General features: G+C 48.0%; 1 protein-coding gene across 2 annotated transcripts in view; it reads right to left on the bottom strand.

Annotated features, from left to right (window-relative positions):
- FLT1 (fms related receptor tyrosine kinase 1) overlaps positions 1 to 16,951 on the bottom strand; it is a 163,443-nt gene continuing 146,492 nt past the window's right edge. For both annotated transcript variants that reach the window (XM_045566841.1, XM_045566842.1), the window contains 7 exons: positions 16,155 to 16,266; positions 14,474 to 14,573; positions 8,681 to 8,786; positions 8,259 to 8,401; positions 5,903 to 5,987; positions 4,125 to 4,219; positions 1 to 2,984 (listed from right to left, as the gene is read on the bottom strand). In XM_045566841.1, the coding sequence (XP_045422797.1) occupies positions 2,783 to 2,984; positions 4,125 to 4,219; positions 5,903 to 5,987; positions 8,259 to 8,401; positions 8,681 to 8,786; positions 14,474 to 14,573; positions 16,155 to 16,266 (843 nt within the window). In that variant the 3' untranslated portion in view covers positions 1 to 2,782. The remainder of the gene's footprint in view (positions 2,985 to 4,124; positions 4,220 to 5,902; positions 5,988 to 8,258; positions 8,402 to 8,680; positions 8,787 to 14,473; positions 14,574 to 16,154; positions 16,267 to 16,951) is intronic.

Raw genomic sequence — 16,951 nt, 5'->3', positions numbered from 1 at the left:
TATTTTTGGAAGTTAATTTTATTATATGAAGATAGTATACAAAATACATTCATCATGACTAGAAATACAGGACCAAATCATGTCTCATTTATATCTATCTGTAGCATATATTCTTGGTTTGTATAAAAGTAACTTTAAAATTCCAGTTTCCTTAAATAGTTCTGCACAAAACACACACACACACACACATACATATATAGTTACTACCACTGCTGGTCAAAGATGCACTCCTCCCTTAGTCAACTTAAATGGGGCTAGCAAGTATCTGTTTGATGTCGGACATTCTTACATGCTGGGAAACAAGGCATGTGTCCCACGGGCCAAAACTTAACGTCTAAGCATCATTTCTTGAACTAATGTGACACAGACTTGCAGGTGGTTTCAGTCCCATTCCACTCAGCCTGCTGCACATTCTCTCACAAACCCTGAAAGGAAGTGCTTGTTCTTCAGCTGTGAGTGCCAACCATTTTTGTCATGAATGGCAAATGGTTCTAATATTACCATCAGTTAATTAGTGTTTTAATTTTCAGTGCTGTTTTAATGAACAAGCATGCAACTAGATATACTCATTATTATAAACCTCCATTTTCCTTTCTACGGTAAGACTCCAGATGGAACCATCTTTTGACTGATGACTCATGTAGGCTACAAACCTGGGTCTTTGAAGAAGCTGAGCAACATAATTCTAACAGATATTTCTCTTTTGGAACAAGGGTATTACTAAGGTCTCTTAATGATTAAGATATTAGGTTATTGAAATCAAGACATCATATGAATAGCTCAGGTTTTCTTTGTTATCACTAATTGCCAGGTCCTTATCTGATTTGAAAAAAGTAGAGACCTATTGGAGTCTTCTTTTATTTTCTCTCTGTTTTAACCTCCTCCTAGTTACCTGATTTATACTATCACCAGCTGTCACAGGCGTTTTTGTGTATGTAAAGAAGAGGAAGAACAAAGATTTTTTTCCCCTCTTGTGGCTCTAGCCTGATTTGGTTCGGATTTAGTTCTTAGTGGACAGGCCTGACTCACTCCTCTCTCCTGGCTGGTGAGTCCTCCGGAAGAGCCACCACGGGGCACCCACTGTCTCACTCAGGAATGTGCTGACTTTCCCACCTCTTCATACGAGAACCTTTAAACAAGAATGTGGCACATAGAAAGAGGAAGCATACATTCTTCTAATACTTAGAGTTCAGATTCTAGATTCAGTTACATGCATCAAAGGAAGCACAGTCTTCTCTCCCAGAAGCAGCAATCCACTGTTGCCTGCCCAGCTTCTGACTGGCTGCAGAAGGTGCACACATCCTAAATACATAAACCAAACTTGCATAAATAGCATCAGACAGCCAGTTTAGAGATCCAAGGCCCATTGGTAGTTAGGTCCTGACGAGCAGGCACCTTTCCTGCCCTGACCCCCTATTCCCTCATACTCAGCACCCAAGGCAAGGTCCAAAGCAGATGAAAATAGGCTTTTCTTCTACTGATGGCTCATTAACTAAGATCCTGAGTCCCAGCTGTTCAACTATCTTGCATAAATTACATATGACCTTTTCTCTCAAGGAGCATAAAGTGCTTAATAAACATTGGTTAATGCTCTTCCACATCTTCCAGATTAGCACGAGATAATGAACTCCCCATTAAATAAAAGGGAAACATGATTGACTTCCATGCTTTAGGTCCCAGCTATTTCGGTGAGTTGGTTTGGATGTTATAAAGGTGGGGTTTTCATTCTGCCTTACTGATACTTTATTCCATCCATGCTAGTTTTGGTATAGAGAAAACCCTCTCCAAGACTGCATTTTCATTCTCCTCAGCTTTCTTTTATAACCAACTGTATAAAACAGGATAGTACAAAAAATTAAGTGTCCGGACTAGACATTAATACTTGAAATAGAGTCTGATATTTTCAGTGTGAGGCTGTCATGCCATGGAGCTGACCCACTCTGAGTGAGTTTCAGTGTATCTTGCCAGAAGAGCCAACAGCATGGGCTCCGAGCTGAGCACCGCGCTCAGAGCTCTAAATCAAAATGGGCCACGAAGAGGAATGGGCATAGAACCAGTTCCACAGGTAAAGTTTTAAAATTTGCTTTAGATCCAGAAACTATGTTTGTCCTTTTCTTGTCTCCCAGAATCCAAAAAATGCCCCCTCATCTCTGTCCTGTCTGGGCTCTCAAATGCAGGTCAGAGCTGAGAAGCCAGTGACACGACATTGCTGAGAGCCCTCTCCTGCTCTCTGCCCGTAGGCTGCGTCTCAGATTCTCTCTCAGGCCCTCTCCTGTGTTCTCTGTTCTCCCTCCTCCTTCCCTTTTCTTCCTTGCATGTCTTATGCCTGCTAGAGGGTTCCGGAGATGCTGCTTTGGCCAGCTAGTGCTTGCAAGAGCTGGAGGGCTTGTTGCCCCTGGTCTCAGGGCCCTGGGGCTGGCCCAGTGGAGTCCAGTTGCCCGGCATAGTCAGTGCAGCTCCTGAGGCATCGAAGTCCTGCGTGCCCTGAGGTCTCGGGTTGCAGCAGGTAAGTCATTGGGCTTAGAAAGGATTTCTCTAACACAGTGAGTAATATGAGGATTTAGCAGTAGTGTTCTTCACTTGTGAACTATTTCTCTATTTAACTGGGGTTACATTCTTGTTAGTCAAAAAAAAAAGGCACTATTAAAAAAATCACAAAAAGCAGCTGGCTCCTGTGAAAAGGTAAATGTGTAAACTTATATATGCATAATACTGGCAAAAGCTAGTTTTCTGAGGGTATAAATACACATGTGCTTCTAGAAATAAGGCTTTGTGTCAAACTTTAGACAGGCGGGGTGGAGTATAAGACCACCGAGTTGTAGTCTGGGGGCGGAGAGCAGCACGAAATCTTCTTTTCCAGCTCCGAGTTGTCATACGTAAACCTACGCTTGCCTTTGTTGACATGTCCACAGCTGGAGTGGCAGAAACTGGGCCTGGTGATGTCGGACAGCCCCGACTCCTTACTCTTACTAGTAACTCTCAAGCTACAGAAAGAAAACAAAAAAATCAAATGTACAAAATTGGTTTCTCGCAAACAAACACTAAAATCCACTCTGTCTTAGTGGGTCCTTTGTTCATCCCTGTCCCAGAGTTAATGGTTATTGAATCCACCTCAGTCTCTGGTCGGATTCCCTTTGTGCTAAAGCTGCACGCGCCTCCCTAATCCCAGATTGGAGTCTCTGGGCAGAGGGATGCCTCCCACTGGCTGGGAGGTGACATGTATGGTTAGATCATGTAAATCCATAATTCTAGGTGGAAAATAACTCCAAGACTTGGTTGGGTACAGCCCTCGCCTACTCTTAGGTCAAATAGCTTCTGTGGCAGGTGGAAAAATGCTCTCTGTTCTCCAAAATATATGTGTATTTCAGGTGCCTGGAGCCTGTAAAGACCACCTCACATGGCAGGAGACATGATCAAGTTAGGGATCGTGAGAGGAGGCGCTTATCCTACGTAGGATCACGGGTGTCCTTATGTGAGAGGGGCTTTCCCAGCCCAGCTCCCGTTTCTAGGTAGACTAGCGCAGAGGAGCTGCAGTGATAGGGCAGTGTAAAGCAAGAGCCTAAATAATTCTGATGGCAGTGGGGACAGTATGGAGGAGACAGGGGGTGCTGGGGAAATCTTCAAGTGAGAAAAGGATGCCAGGATCAAACAGGAAGCAGAAAGTCCTTCAGAATGTGGCCGGGTTGAGTGACCAGGGTGGCCTGTCTTAGGCCTTGAAAGCAGCACTCAGATTTCTCCCGTGTGAACCCTGCCAGCCCCGGGTATGATGGGGAGCGTTCTCTCCCCCCAACGGGCGTGTCTATCCGCACCATTCACAGGTGGCCACATCGGGCTCCTTTCAGCGGAGGCACTGTGTTTCGCGTGCACGCGCTGCCTGTCTTTGCGGGATTTTTCTGCATGTTTTACCCTCTAATACCCCAGCCTTCCTTCCAAGAGCTTGGTGCTCGTACATCCAATTTTATGCCTCCTTTCTTGCCCTTTGGAGGGAAAAATGCTTTCCGGCAATGCCTGAACACGAGAGTTCAGGAGGGCAAGTAGCCCTCAATTATCCCCATTAAACCATCTTCCCGGCACCTTCGCAGCCCTCCACCAGCTGATCACAGAAAAGACACCGGCCGCCTTACCCGATCCTCAGTGAGGCCTTGGGTTTGCTCTCCGTCCAGGTGAAGCGCTTCAGCACTGGGGAGGCCAGCAGAGTGCCGCTGTCCCCCTGGTAGTCCTGGTGGGGAAGAGGAGAGAGGTTGTACTCTCGCCTGGCCTTGGCGGGGTCAGGCCAGTTCTCAGGGATGATACTGGGATGTGCCCTCACCCTCCACAGTCCCTGCCTATGGAGACAAAGCATTTTCCTATATGGGCAACTACAGACTTGGTCAGTTGCAAGAAATGCCTCTTCTCAGTGACTCTGAGGCCCTTATTTTTGAAAATGAACTATTAAATAAATAAATTTAAATAAAAGGGAAAACTGCAAGTAACAGGTTAGCATTTTCCGTAGTAAGCTTTTATGCAAATTATTACATATATTAAAAATGATTTTGGCAGATGACAATTGCCTATGGGTATGCTACAGTATTTGGTAGCCATGATATGTAAAAATTCTGAGAAATTATAAATACATGGTTCAAATTTTTTTCTTGAAGATTCTATGGAATTTTCAGGCCTTCCTCGGTTATAGTTTCCAACAAGTAGATTTCCTTGTTGGTTCATCTTTAACATTGAGTCTTATGCAGCCCCTTCATTACTCTGTTAATACAGTACGTTCCAGTAAGTGGATTCCACACTTTGTTCCTGCCACCCTTTGAGGCTCTCACTGGGCTGTGTTCATGTCCTTACCTATCAGTAAACACCTAAACACACAAAGCAGCTGCATAATTCACCACTGTATTAGGGTGGGGAGGGCCAAGGTTGAGAGAAATCTTCCATGTTTTGCTCAATATTGTTTCCTTGGCCTTGAAACTAATGTACAAGCAACAAAACAAAATTTCCATCTCCTTTGTATTCTGCAGCTTATTTGTAATGCTTTTAAAATATCTTAAATCATCTTTTCCCTTGATCTGGCATGTCTGACAGGGTTTTGGTGCTTTTAAAGGATGACTGTGCTGGTCTCAAGGCCACACTGATCGTGGTGATCACCTTCTCACTGTATTAATAGCTGCTCTCCCAGGCCCTTTAGGGGACACAGTCATCAGTAGCACTTCTCAAACTTGCACGTGCACAGGAATCCCTGAGGGATCTTGTGACAAGGCACAGTCTTGACTCAGTGGGTCCTGGGAGCTGGCGTTTCTAGCCTGCTCCTGGGTCATGGCAGCGTGCTGGGCTGGAGATCACGCTTGGAGGACAACAGTCTGCAATAGCAGAGCCATCTTATCATCTTAACCCCACGTCCCAGGGCTCTAAAGAGCAGAGCTCTTCCTTGGCAGGCTGTACTGGTTTGCTTCTCCCAGGGAGGCTGGGTGGGAACCTGGCCGTGTAGCCTGCAGGGCCTCAGGGGAAGGGGCATAGGCCTAGCGCAACTTCTCCCAGTCTCGGGGCTGCTCGTAAGAGACAGCTCTGTTACATCACAAGGCCCAGCCACCCACACAGCTGGGAGTTCCTCTGTTACTCTCAAAGCAAAGAGGCACTGCTGGCAGCCAAGAAGCTTAGAAACACACGATGGAGTTTCCTAAGGGATGAAATTCCTACCAGGCAAGGACTTGGCCCCTGGAGTGAATTCATGGACTTCTACTTTCAAATTAGCTCTACAGAGCTAAGTCTAGTTGCAGGCCCCCTGACACTGTCATTTCAGCCACCACTGATTACTGGCCCTCACTGCCCAAGAGCTACCAGACTTCTGCAGTTGGCATTTGGGTGGGATCTGGCAAAGGGTGCTGTTGGGGAGCGCTGTGTAGCTTAACTTCACACTTACATCCAGCATGGAGGTGGCATTTGGTAAAAGTTCTTCGAAGGTTTTGATTCTTTCCAGGCTCATGAATTTGAAAGCATTTACGTATCTAATGAAGAAGCAGAAAGAATAATCAAGACAGGAAATGCATCCAGATTTGAGTAGACCGTGGGCACTGTATCCTAGCTAAGATGAACCAAAATACCAGCAGGCCGCACTCCTGAGGTTCAAATCTTCCTGTCGTGCCCGCTGGGAATCCTGACAGTAAGGCCCCTTCCTGTCGTGGTTGTCGATTCATGTTCCACAGTTTTGAGCAAAACCCCAGAGGGACCCACTCTGGTCCCTTGTGGAATCGGAAAACATCAGGCCCAGAAGAAACCTGAGGCATCGTCTGGTCTGAACACCCTACAGTACAAAGGAGTGAAATGATGACCAGGGAAGTGATAAGACTTGGTCACTTACAGCTACCTACTTCCTAAAAGCACACGAGGGTGACAAAGAAAATGACCTGTCAAAGTTACACAGCTGATTTCACGGCATACTCAAGTGCTAGGGCCAGTGTTTTTTTTTTTTTTGAGACAGAGTCTCGCTCTGTTGCGCAGGCTAGAGTGACTGCCGTGGCATCATCCTAGCTCACAGCAACCTCAAACTCCTGGGCTTAAGCGATCCTACTGCCTTAGCCTCCCGAGTAGCTGGGACTACAGGTATGCGCCACCATGCCTGGCTAATTTTTTCTATATATATTTCTAGTTGGCCAGATAATTTCTTTCTATTTTTTAGTAGAGATGGGGTCTCACTCTTGCTCAGGCTGGTCTTGAACTCCTGACCTTGAGCAATCCACCCGCCTCGGCCTCCCAGAGTGCTAGGATTACAGGCGTGAGCCACCGCGCCCGGCCAAGGCCCAGTCTTATATATTTTGTTCTGTGATTACAGACAGGGAGAAATGGGTAGTATCTGTACAGTGTTTCCATACCCACCTGACTTGCGCTGATGACCTATAGGAAAGACCATCAGAGATACCCACTATGTGGTTTTCCCAAGGCAGGTTCACCTACGGATTGAATTTCTCCATCTGATACTGTCACCCTCTGTAAGTCCCAATTTCTTAGGCAAGTTCCCTATGGGGCCTACGGCTGAGCAATGTACTAGAAGGGCCCACATAACTTTGACATGTCACACCCCTCCATCTCTAACCCAGTCGGACTGTGACAATTTATTTAATCCAGACTAGGTTACTCAACTTGAAAATGGATGACTCATCTGCTCCAGCCGCCTGGGCTGGTTGTGAGGCCTGAGCAGTGATGCTGACCTGTAATCCCTCCATCACCGCAAGTCGGGTGGATGGGTTTTTCTGAAGCCTGTCGTAGGTGGCTGGCGGTATTTTCTGATTCGCAGCTCTTCCCCATGCCCTCCCTGGTGGCTTGGCTGAGGTCAGAGCCCAAGGGCTGTGCCTACTGCAGACAAAAATGCTAGAAAGCCCACAAGACAGTCCGAACGTCCTAAGAGGAGTCCGGACTGTATGCAGTATAGGGAGGGAGGGTCAGAAGTCCTGGGTTAGCAACTCTACTCTGCCGCTTTATAGCCTCACAATTCTGCCAAGCCCTCTTCCTGGGAGCCTTCTGTGCCCATTTGTATCACAGGAATAATGTGTACTGCACAGAATTGTTTTGAGCCTAAAAGGCGATGCACGCACAGTGCCAGGCCACAGCATGTGTCTGTGGAACCGTTAGTACTGAATGTGTTCACGCACATGGAACTGCCAGTGCTGAAGGGCAAATTCCCGCCGGCCGAGGGCCTCAGTAAATACTTGTTCCCTTGCCCCTTCTCCAATTCCTCTGCAGTAATGCGAGATATAGTAGTTAAATTTTTTAAAAAGCCAGTTTTGTTTGTTTAGTTTTATCTAAGGTGTCATCAAAAAAGTCAATGTCATGGGGGAAAAAATCAGTGGAGGGATGGTTCTAAAATAAGATGGACTAAAGAAACTTAAGAAAATGTAATGTGTTAATTGGATCCTGCTTTAAAAAAAAGGTATAAAAGACATTTGGCATAGGTTATAGATATTTGAACATTAGGTATTAAGGAATTTCTTTGGTGTGATCATTTCTGTATGGCTTACACAGGAGAATACACTTCTTACAAGATGTACACCCAAGTATTTAGGGGTAAAGTGTTATAATGCCTTAAATTCTCCTTAAAATGGTTCAGCAAAAAGAAACATACATACACACAAACATAGAGTATATAGACAAAACAGGGCAAAATGTTAACAGTTGAATTTAGGGGGACGGCATATGGATGATCACTACACAATTCTTTCTTATTTTGTCTTTTTGACATGTTGGAAAATTCTGTAATAGCAAGTTGGGGAAAGAAATCTTACCTGACATCATCAGAGCTTCCTGAATTATACTTCGGAGCTGAAATGCCTTCCTTGAAGAAGTCCTCAGAGAAGGCAGGAGTTGAGTATGTAAACCCACTATTTCCTGTCAGTATGGCATTGAGTGGGATGTAGTCTTTACCATCCTAAAATACCAAAGATAGGGGTATTTGCACAAATTTTGACTTTACCCAATTTCTGTGAAGCATTATGTTAACTTCAGCTATGCCATTTACACAACCTTGCTTGTGTTTGGAGAAGATAATTAAGCACACAAACACACACGCGCACACACACACTTTTTTACTGCTGATCTCAGCTATTCTATTAAGAGCTCTTAAAACAACAACAAACAAATAAAACACCCCCTTGACTTACATTCAAAGGCATTTGCCTTCTGATATTCTAGAAAAATTTAGCTTTACCTGTTGTACATTTGCTTGGAGCAAATCGCCCAGCTTTTCCACAAGTTCTGCAAATCTTGGCCTTTCCTTTGGGTCTTTGTGCCAGCAGTCCAGCATGATCTGATAGCTGTTGGGCAAAAGCACAGCAGAATAGCTGGAGAGCAGTGATAATTATATATACACTGATGAGCATCACCACATGTGTAAAGATCAAGCTTTTTGTGGTGTGTGTCGATGCTTCACGTTTTTTACGTTTGGGTCTGTACCCCCAACAGTGAAAAGGCCGCGTGGGCCGGGTCCTGCGGCAGTTGGAAGCGTGTGTCTGCCAGGGCAGGCAACGAGAGCTCCAGACTCAGCATGCCCCGCGTTCGTGGCAGCTCCGTGCCTGCGGCAGAGCGGCAGGCCTGCGTCTGAGGATGGAGCAGAGCCCCTGGAAAGGCAAGCCCACTGTTCCGCGCAGCTAGGCACGGACCCAAGCACTCCTCCCCTCACGTTCCAAAGCAGGACAATGTCTTTGAAGTTAAAAAAACGTTAACACAGCCACAAGTATCAACGGGTGAACAGTCTGCGGTACTCATTTCATCTGTGGGTTGTAACAAAGGTTGGTTTGAGCCAGCTTGTTAATAAGCATGTGGCACTTCCAAGTCCTTACAGAGCCCTCACTGGGCTCAACAGCGGAGACTGGTGGAGAAGGCACTGCATACGTGACCCGTGGCACTTCCAGAAGGTGAAGGGCATGCACAGTGGGGGCAGTTCCCGGGCCTGCGTTCAAGGTTCCTGTGCGTGGCTGACCCATTCCCTGGCTCTCCAAGGGGCTATTACAAACTGGCCTCCCACAACTCAGGACAGAAAGCAGAGACTGGGCTTCGGGAGATGAAAACATTTGCTTTACAGCACAGAGGCCAAGTCTTGTCCTGGGATTCAGTGTCAACAGGTTCCTCTGCGATGTTTCTAATCTTACACTTCAGAAGTTAAGGTACTGGCTCCTCTCAGGGTCATGCCTGTACGGAGTAGAGGTCTGTACCTACCCCTCGCTCGGCAAAACACCTGCCCGAGGTCCACACACACACCGGGTTGAGGATTTAGTCTCTTTGGGCCCTTTGCTCTCTTCAGGGGATGCTTATTGTGAGTCATCTCTTCTCTGAGAAGATCATCTGGACCAGAGATGACTCTGACTGAGTCAGATCAAAATCTGAACAGGCTGGGCTTTGGGACCGGTCAGAACCAGGCTATCAGCGTGGGTGGAGGGTCCCCATCTCCACACCTGTCACCTGGCCCAGGGCCTGCCATATGAACACTCAGTAAGTGTCTGCTGAGGGAAGTCAGACCGGTCTCTGGGAAGACAGCTCTGCTATTCCCATGATCTGCAGCCATGCTGCACCCATGGCTTGTGCTGGGAGCCGGGTGCTGCCGGGGGAAAAGCCTGAGAAACCCCAGTTCATACCCTACGTCTGCCGCGTCTTAGCTGTATGGCGTCAGGGCACCGACGGCTCCAAATGTACCTTCAGTATCTCCCTATTTTAAAGTCTATGAGATGGCTGACACAGACAGCAGAGAGGAAGGTTAAAAAAAAAAAGAGAGAAGAAAAGAATATTAGGAGGAAGGTACAATGCAGATAAGAAAAAAGGTGACGCTACTGGCAAAGTTACATGCAAAATTGATATCGCAATCCTGAGCGCTCTGATAGAGGCAGGCTCTAATCCTCCAGGCAGCTGGTGCAAAGAAGGAATAATCAATTACATCATGCACAAAAGACAGAAGTTAAAAACAAACCAATTGCCTGAAAGAACTCTGGCTCTTCCTAGTACTGAAATCTAAAAGGAGCTTCTTCTAGACCTGTTTCAACAACATCATTACCAGTCAGGCGGTCATGACTTCCTGAGACTGTTTTGTGCAATGTCTTTCAATGTTGGCAAAAGCCTTAACAGCAAAAAATACCATTCGGTAACAACAACTCTAAGAAGCAAAACTGTGTGCTACAGGTGTGTGTGTCCTAAGGTTCTGGTAGAACCCAAGGATAAAATTCTGGGTCCCCGGGGGACTAGAGGCACCGTGTGGTCTACAGACGCCTTTCGTGGGCATCAGTCTTCACAAGGAAGCTTTCCTGCCGGCTGCACGGTGGAAAACAGGTTCTACACAAAGGTCAGGGATCTGCCATTCAGACGTGTGATCATTATGAGCTTCTGTCCCTTAATCTTTGTCCAAACCTGTGGGCTCAGACTCTTCTCAGAAGGCAATTCTCGGTTCCCTCCACCCCTACATCTGCTGTACCTATTTTACCTGACTCCCACGGGCGTGGTGGGGGTCAGCGAATTCCAAGAGTTGTGAGGGCCCCTTGGAGAGTGCGGTGTGTGCTGTGTTGGGACTCAGTTTACAGAAACCGAGAAGACCGGGAATGAGAAAGGAATTCTAACTCTCTGACTCTGGACAGTTGTCCCCGTTCTCTGGGAGACACAGGATAGGCAGCCGCAGCACCCAAGCTCCCAACTAGTCCCGACCAGCAGCATCTGGCTCGAGGCCCTTGCTCCCGAGTGCTCCCAGGCCAGGCCAGGCAGGCACCCTGGGCCAGCCTGCCAGCGGCCAAAGGTCAGAAATAGTGTGAGACACACAGTCTGCACAATCCCATATGGCTCTCCCTTCAAGTTTACACATTTTACTAGTTTACTGAGATAGGTACAAAAATATGTGCTACAGAGACAGGTGGTCACTAGACAAAAGTCTGTTGTCATGGGCCCAAGGTGCACTGGCTGTGGCAGAGGCTGGCCTGCCCCCACCTTACCACACGCAAACCTAGAGCCCAAGGCTCCTTATCTCTAGCAATAAACAGTTCTCTGAGGCGGGCAGAAGAACATTAAATATATACCTAGCTAATCTATCAAAGGTAGCCAGAGCAAGAAAGGCTTGAACCAGGCAAACAAAAAGGGCCCTGAGAATGGGGAGTAGGGGCCCTTCAACACGCAGAGGCCTGGGCTTATCTCCGCCTGCAGAGCCATGTCCCTGCGATGCAAGCAGGCAGCCATGTGGGAGCCATGGCCACCCGGAGCATGACCCTCCCGGATTGCTCCACTGAACTAGAGAAAGGGACCACCTACGACCACTTGCTGTTTTTTATTTTTAGTTCTTGGTCTCTGACTTTTAGTTTCCACTCCTCTTGCCTAAAACCCAATGTGAATCATCTCAGCAAACACCAAAAGAAAGGAAAAGAAGTCAAAAGACATCTGATTAAACAGACTCTGGGCGAGGAACCAACGACTCAACGTGACACGGTTTTACACCACTAAGTAAATACGTTTAATAAAGTAAAGAGACACCAGTTGCCCCCAAGCCAGGGGCCAGGGGCCTGTGGGAAGAGTTTCCCTTGCAAGCTATCGCCCAAGTTCTCAAGTGCACCCTGCTGCAGGCCAAGTTCAGGTCACAGAATCCCAGTTCCGAGAAGCTGCACTCTGTCCTCACCCAGACCTTCCTACTCCTGGAGCAAACAAGAAGGAAACTGCTCCATCAGCTCTCACATGCTGGGCAAATGGCTGAAGCTCTGAATTCTGGCCTTCTGAAGGAACATTTCACAAATCGTCTTCTTACTTTTTAAAATTTCTCAAAGAAACTTCTCCCTCCCCAGAACTGCGGAGCCATACTTCTCTCTACAGGGTGCCCGGATGAGGTTTGTGTGAAGACTTGAAGGTTTGACAAAGTCCAAGGGAGGTTTTAGCCCAGAGTGGGTGTGACTTTGCATCTCTAGACTTCCGCACCAGGTCCTGGGTGAGGACTGGAACACACCCTGCAGGGACGCAGGACGGCGAGGTGCACTCTGGACTCAGACTGAGTTTGCTTAACTTATTAGCAATGTGGCCTTGGGCAAACCACTCAGATGGTCTGTGCCTCAGTTTTCTCCTCTGTAAAACGGAGATAATAGTAGCACCTACTTTATAGGGTTGTTAGGAGCATTAGGCAAATTAAATTAATATATGTTAATAGTGCTTAAAACAGTGTCTGGCACTTATAAGCACTAAATAGCTAGTTAAGTATTATTCAATATTATAATAAAAACTAATTTCATAGTATTTAGCATTTATTTTGAGGTTAAAATAAAAACTAATTTCATACTCTTTAGCATGTATTTTGAGATAAAGAAAAATAATGTTATTTAATAACCGTCCTTATCATTAGTTAGTAATTGAGATCTTAACTTATTCTTGTGATTTTGAGATTATATGAAAAGTGGAGGGACATATTTAATTCAAAGCATGGGTGGGCATATCAGAGAAGCATTTCTGCTGAGGTATGCGGGTATATTCCGGCAGCCCCTGAGGCCCAGGGAGATCAGTCTGGAGCAGCGGCTTCTCAATTCGCCTCCGCTGCCTCTCAGCCGACGGAGAGCACGGCCTTCACTTCTCAGTCTTAGTTTCATTACTGGTTACATTCAGATTACAATGTCTGCCCTGCCTGCTGCTCAAGGTTGTTGGGAACTTCAAATGAGACTACGGATGTGGAAACATTTAGAAACCATCAAGTGCAAAGCGATTTCGTTTCAAACCAGGTCTGTTCGTGTTTGCCCCTCTGGCTGAGTATAAGGGCGCAAGCCATTGCTAGTTCTCACGGCCTTCAACACGCAGCCCAAATACAGCCCTGGGGCTAGTCTAGCTTTGTCCCAGCTCTCAGGAAGAGGCCTTGCCCCAAGCTCCCGGCACTTTCCTGAGGAGAAGGACACGATGCAAGACTGACAGAACAGGTCCCCTCCCTCCTCCCGGCTCAGGCTGTCCTCCCAGCCCTGCCTTCACTGGCCCAAGTCCCCAGTCCACCTCATCCCGCTTCCCGTCCGGGGCCTGGCCTACCCTCATCCCAAGATGACGAAGGAAAGAGACGGCGACCCAGCCCTTTGGCCAAGCCCGCGCTTCCTTCATTCCCTCTGACTCCTCCTCAAAGGCCATCCCAGGGCTCTGACAGGACCCCATTGTGTGGGTGGGACGGGGAGGGCCAGTTCAGGAAAGGTGGTGCTGCCTCAGGGAGGCCCACGTCCTTGTCAGCAGCTCAACAAAACTGCACGCATCATCACATTCCTGCTCAGGCCTCAAAGTGCAAAACATCCACAAAGCCTCAGGAAAAAAGTGTGTCCAAGAGAGGCAGGCAAGTACGATTTGCACAATGGAGAAAACCTTCATATGGAGCCTGTCACCTTCCTAGAGTCACCGTACAGCACAGCAGGGAGCCACCTCGAGAAGTCATCCGATCCAGGCAGCTCCACACAGCTGCTGAGCCTATTCCTAAAGGCTTCTAAAGAACCCGTATTGCCCACAGGGCCTTCTGGGGAGGATGATTACGATTTCAGTGAGGAAATTCCCCTTTTCCTCTCCAACACCTCTTGTGCAGTCCGGACCAACCCCTTCACGGGGCGTCAGGGTGGACGCAGGTCTGGTCACTAGCGGCTTGTAGCCCTCCGTGCCGGCGGCTGGGGGGCTCATTGGGCCCCACTGTGTGCGGGAGGCCGCAATCCTGCACTCAGTTCCTAGGCAGTCTACTACTTTTGCCCGGATCCATACCTAGAAACTGGATTTGTAACTTCAGTTGCCAGCTAGAGGCCTTGAAAAGTCAGGTCACTGGTCAAGAGAGGAAATAGGTGGGGATGGGTCAAGGACAGCGCACCCCACTTCTAGAGCACACTCCCAGCACACTGGGCCCAACGGGCTGAGAAAGGGATCCCGAAAGAAAAGAACTTTCGCATCTTCCAAGACCAGGATTCTAAAAATCAACAAAACACCCCCCCTGGGGGTGCTGGTGGGGAGAGAGCTGCGGGCGGGGAATGCAGGAAGCGGGGCTCACATTTCAGGAGTGGCGCACTCCGGGGCCCTCATCCTCATGCCGTCCTTCAGGCGGCTGCAGAAGTCCTCGTCCATTTGCACCCCGGGGTACGGAGACCCACCTGTGGGAGACAAGGTGGGAGACACGCGGCTCGTCAAAGCTCAGGGCACAGAAGACCATCAGGGAGCAACTGGGTGTTTCCTCCTCCCTTTTAAGGATGTTCTAGTAACAAATTCCCAGCGATCAGAATGGATCTCAGTGCACAGTACAACACACAGAGCAGCTCGGCAAATCCTTGCTAGTGACGCACTTGGCAGGGGTCCCCTGGTGCCCCCCAGGCCACTCCCATGGCTGCTCCGGACTGTCTGGGGGGGCAAGGGGTACCATGCGAAAGGTCCCGCCCTCTCCCCACGAGGAACTCTAAAGACATCCCATCACTAGAGATCCATCCTTTGGGTTAATGAGCTTCCTTTTAAAAAGCCAATTGACGTTAAAAAGCCGTGGCTGCTTGTGGATCATTCGTACCTCAGTGAGGATGACTTTAATTTGAAACTTTCTTGCACACTCCTCACAGCACTGGGGGACTCGGAGTTGTGACAGGCCTGAGGGAAGGGGGGCTTCGGGCTGAAAGGGGCCGGGTGGGGTGGGGGCTGCCTGCGGGCAGAAGCCTGCAGACCTGAGGATGCCGTAGGGGCCGGGACTTTGCCTTTTGCCGGTTTTACTCTCTAAGATTCCCCTGTAATCTTTCCTGTTAGGGGGAGTCTTGACCGGGGTGGCGGTGGGCAGGGCCTCCCACTCCGCTCTGTTCCAGCCTTCAAATCTAGGCTATCTCAGCATTTGTTTGTCTGCACTTTCTAGTGATTACTGCTGGTAGGAAGCAGCTGGGAGACGTGCAGTGCTGGCACCGTGTCACTGCGGGGCCACTGCGGCCGCCAAGCTGCTTTCAAAGACTGGAAGCAACAGGTGCCTGTCATCGAAAGCAGGGGAATGATTTTTACACATTACAGGAAACCAGGGATGTTACTGGGTGACTTTTATTTGCTGCAAAAGGCAAATTTTTGGCAAAGCCCAAAAGACTCTTGGCTAGAACTCGAGTTTGGGAGGCCTCAGATCATGAACGTGTGTCTGCGAGCAGATGTGGGCTCTGTGCACATCTGTGTGCCTTGAACAAGGTTTCCAGCCACCCATAGTGCATGTTATTGCAAGTGGAATAAATATAACCAGTGTTCTTTATTGTTCATCCAGCAGAGACCAGTGTCCGGGGCTGTATCCTGTGCTAATATCAGAGGCACTAGGAAGGCCTTCTAGTAACACCTTCCCCACTGGTTCAGCTGCACATACCAGGGCCTTTCCTAAGAGAAATTCTGAGAAGGCAGGAGATGCGGGGAGGGATGGGGTAAGAGCGTTAGAGATCTGTAAGTTTGAGGAATTAGAAGAACAGGGCTAAGTACAGCAAAAGATAAACCTGACTTCAGATTTTACACTGGTGTGACCCTGTTCATGAGCATATAAACTACTCTTACAGTATGGGGCACATGTACACACACCATGACTCATCTGAGATTCTGCGTGGACTCATGCTTCCCTAAGGGTTTTCGGTTGTCGTAGGTGCTGATCTAAAGGTGTCTACCTCAAGGACACTCAGCAGAAGATGCAGCATTTACTTTTGGGCTATTTGATCTCTTCCTTCCCCCAAATTTACCTAAGGAGAAGATTTCCCACAGCAGTACTCCGTAAGACCACACGTCGCTCTTGGTGCTGTAGATTTTGTCAAAGATAGATTCAGGAGCCATCCATTTCAGAGGAAGTCGAGTCTGGAAGAGGGCAAGGGGGCCTTGAGCAGAAGGGCATGAAAACAAAGCACATCCAACCCAAGCGCTCATGGGGTCAACTTCCAGATAACACTTGGCCCATAAGTCATTTCCTAGAGAAGCTACAGTTTCCTAACAGAGAGAAAACCCTTCTGGCATGCAGTGTTATGCTAAGAGAGAGAGGTACGGGAGTAATACTGAGTCCCAGGAAGGCGAAAGGTGTTCAGTAAGCCCCTCCGATGTGTTCTGCACGTTCTAACTCCATGGCTCTGTAAGAAATCCTCCCCTACAAAAGGGCCTGCATGCTACAGGAACGCTGAGGGCTTGGAAAAGAGTGACTGGAGTTAGAAGACATCCTGAAAGTTGATGGTGATTTCCAGGAATTTTTCCTAAGATGGAGGATTCTGGAAGGCACTCCTATGCAGACAGGATTTCAAAAGTCACTGAATGTGGAAAGTGGGCAAGGAAATTGGAAAGAAGGAAGGAGGCAAAGGCATTGGAAAGAAGGAAGATCAGTATTTAAGCAAAAAGTACAGCTGGTTTTCCAGCATGCAGACAAATCTTCTTTCTCTTCCAGATAGCGGGAATCCCAGTGCTTTAGGCCTCACTTCTTTAGATGGATGGAGACTGATGGGAAGTACAGGAAAACAGAGAGACAAAGAGGAAAATACTATAGAAGCGGGGCAGA

This window comes from Lemur catta, chromosome 13 (assembly GCF_020740605.2).
Source record: "Lemur catta isolate mLemCat1 chromosome 13, mLemCat1.pri, whole genome shotgun sequence".
Taxonomy (NCBI): Eukaryota; Metazoa; Chordata; class Mammalia; order Primates; family Lemuridae; genus Lemur; species Lemur catta.
This window is presented reverse-complemented; position numbering and strand designations above follow the sequence as displayed.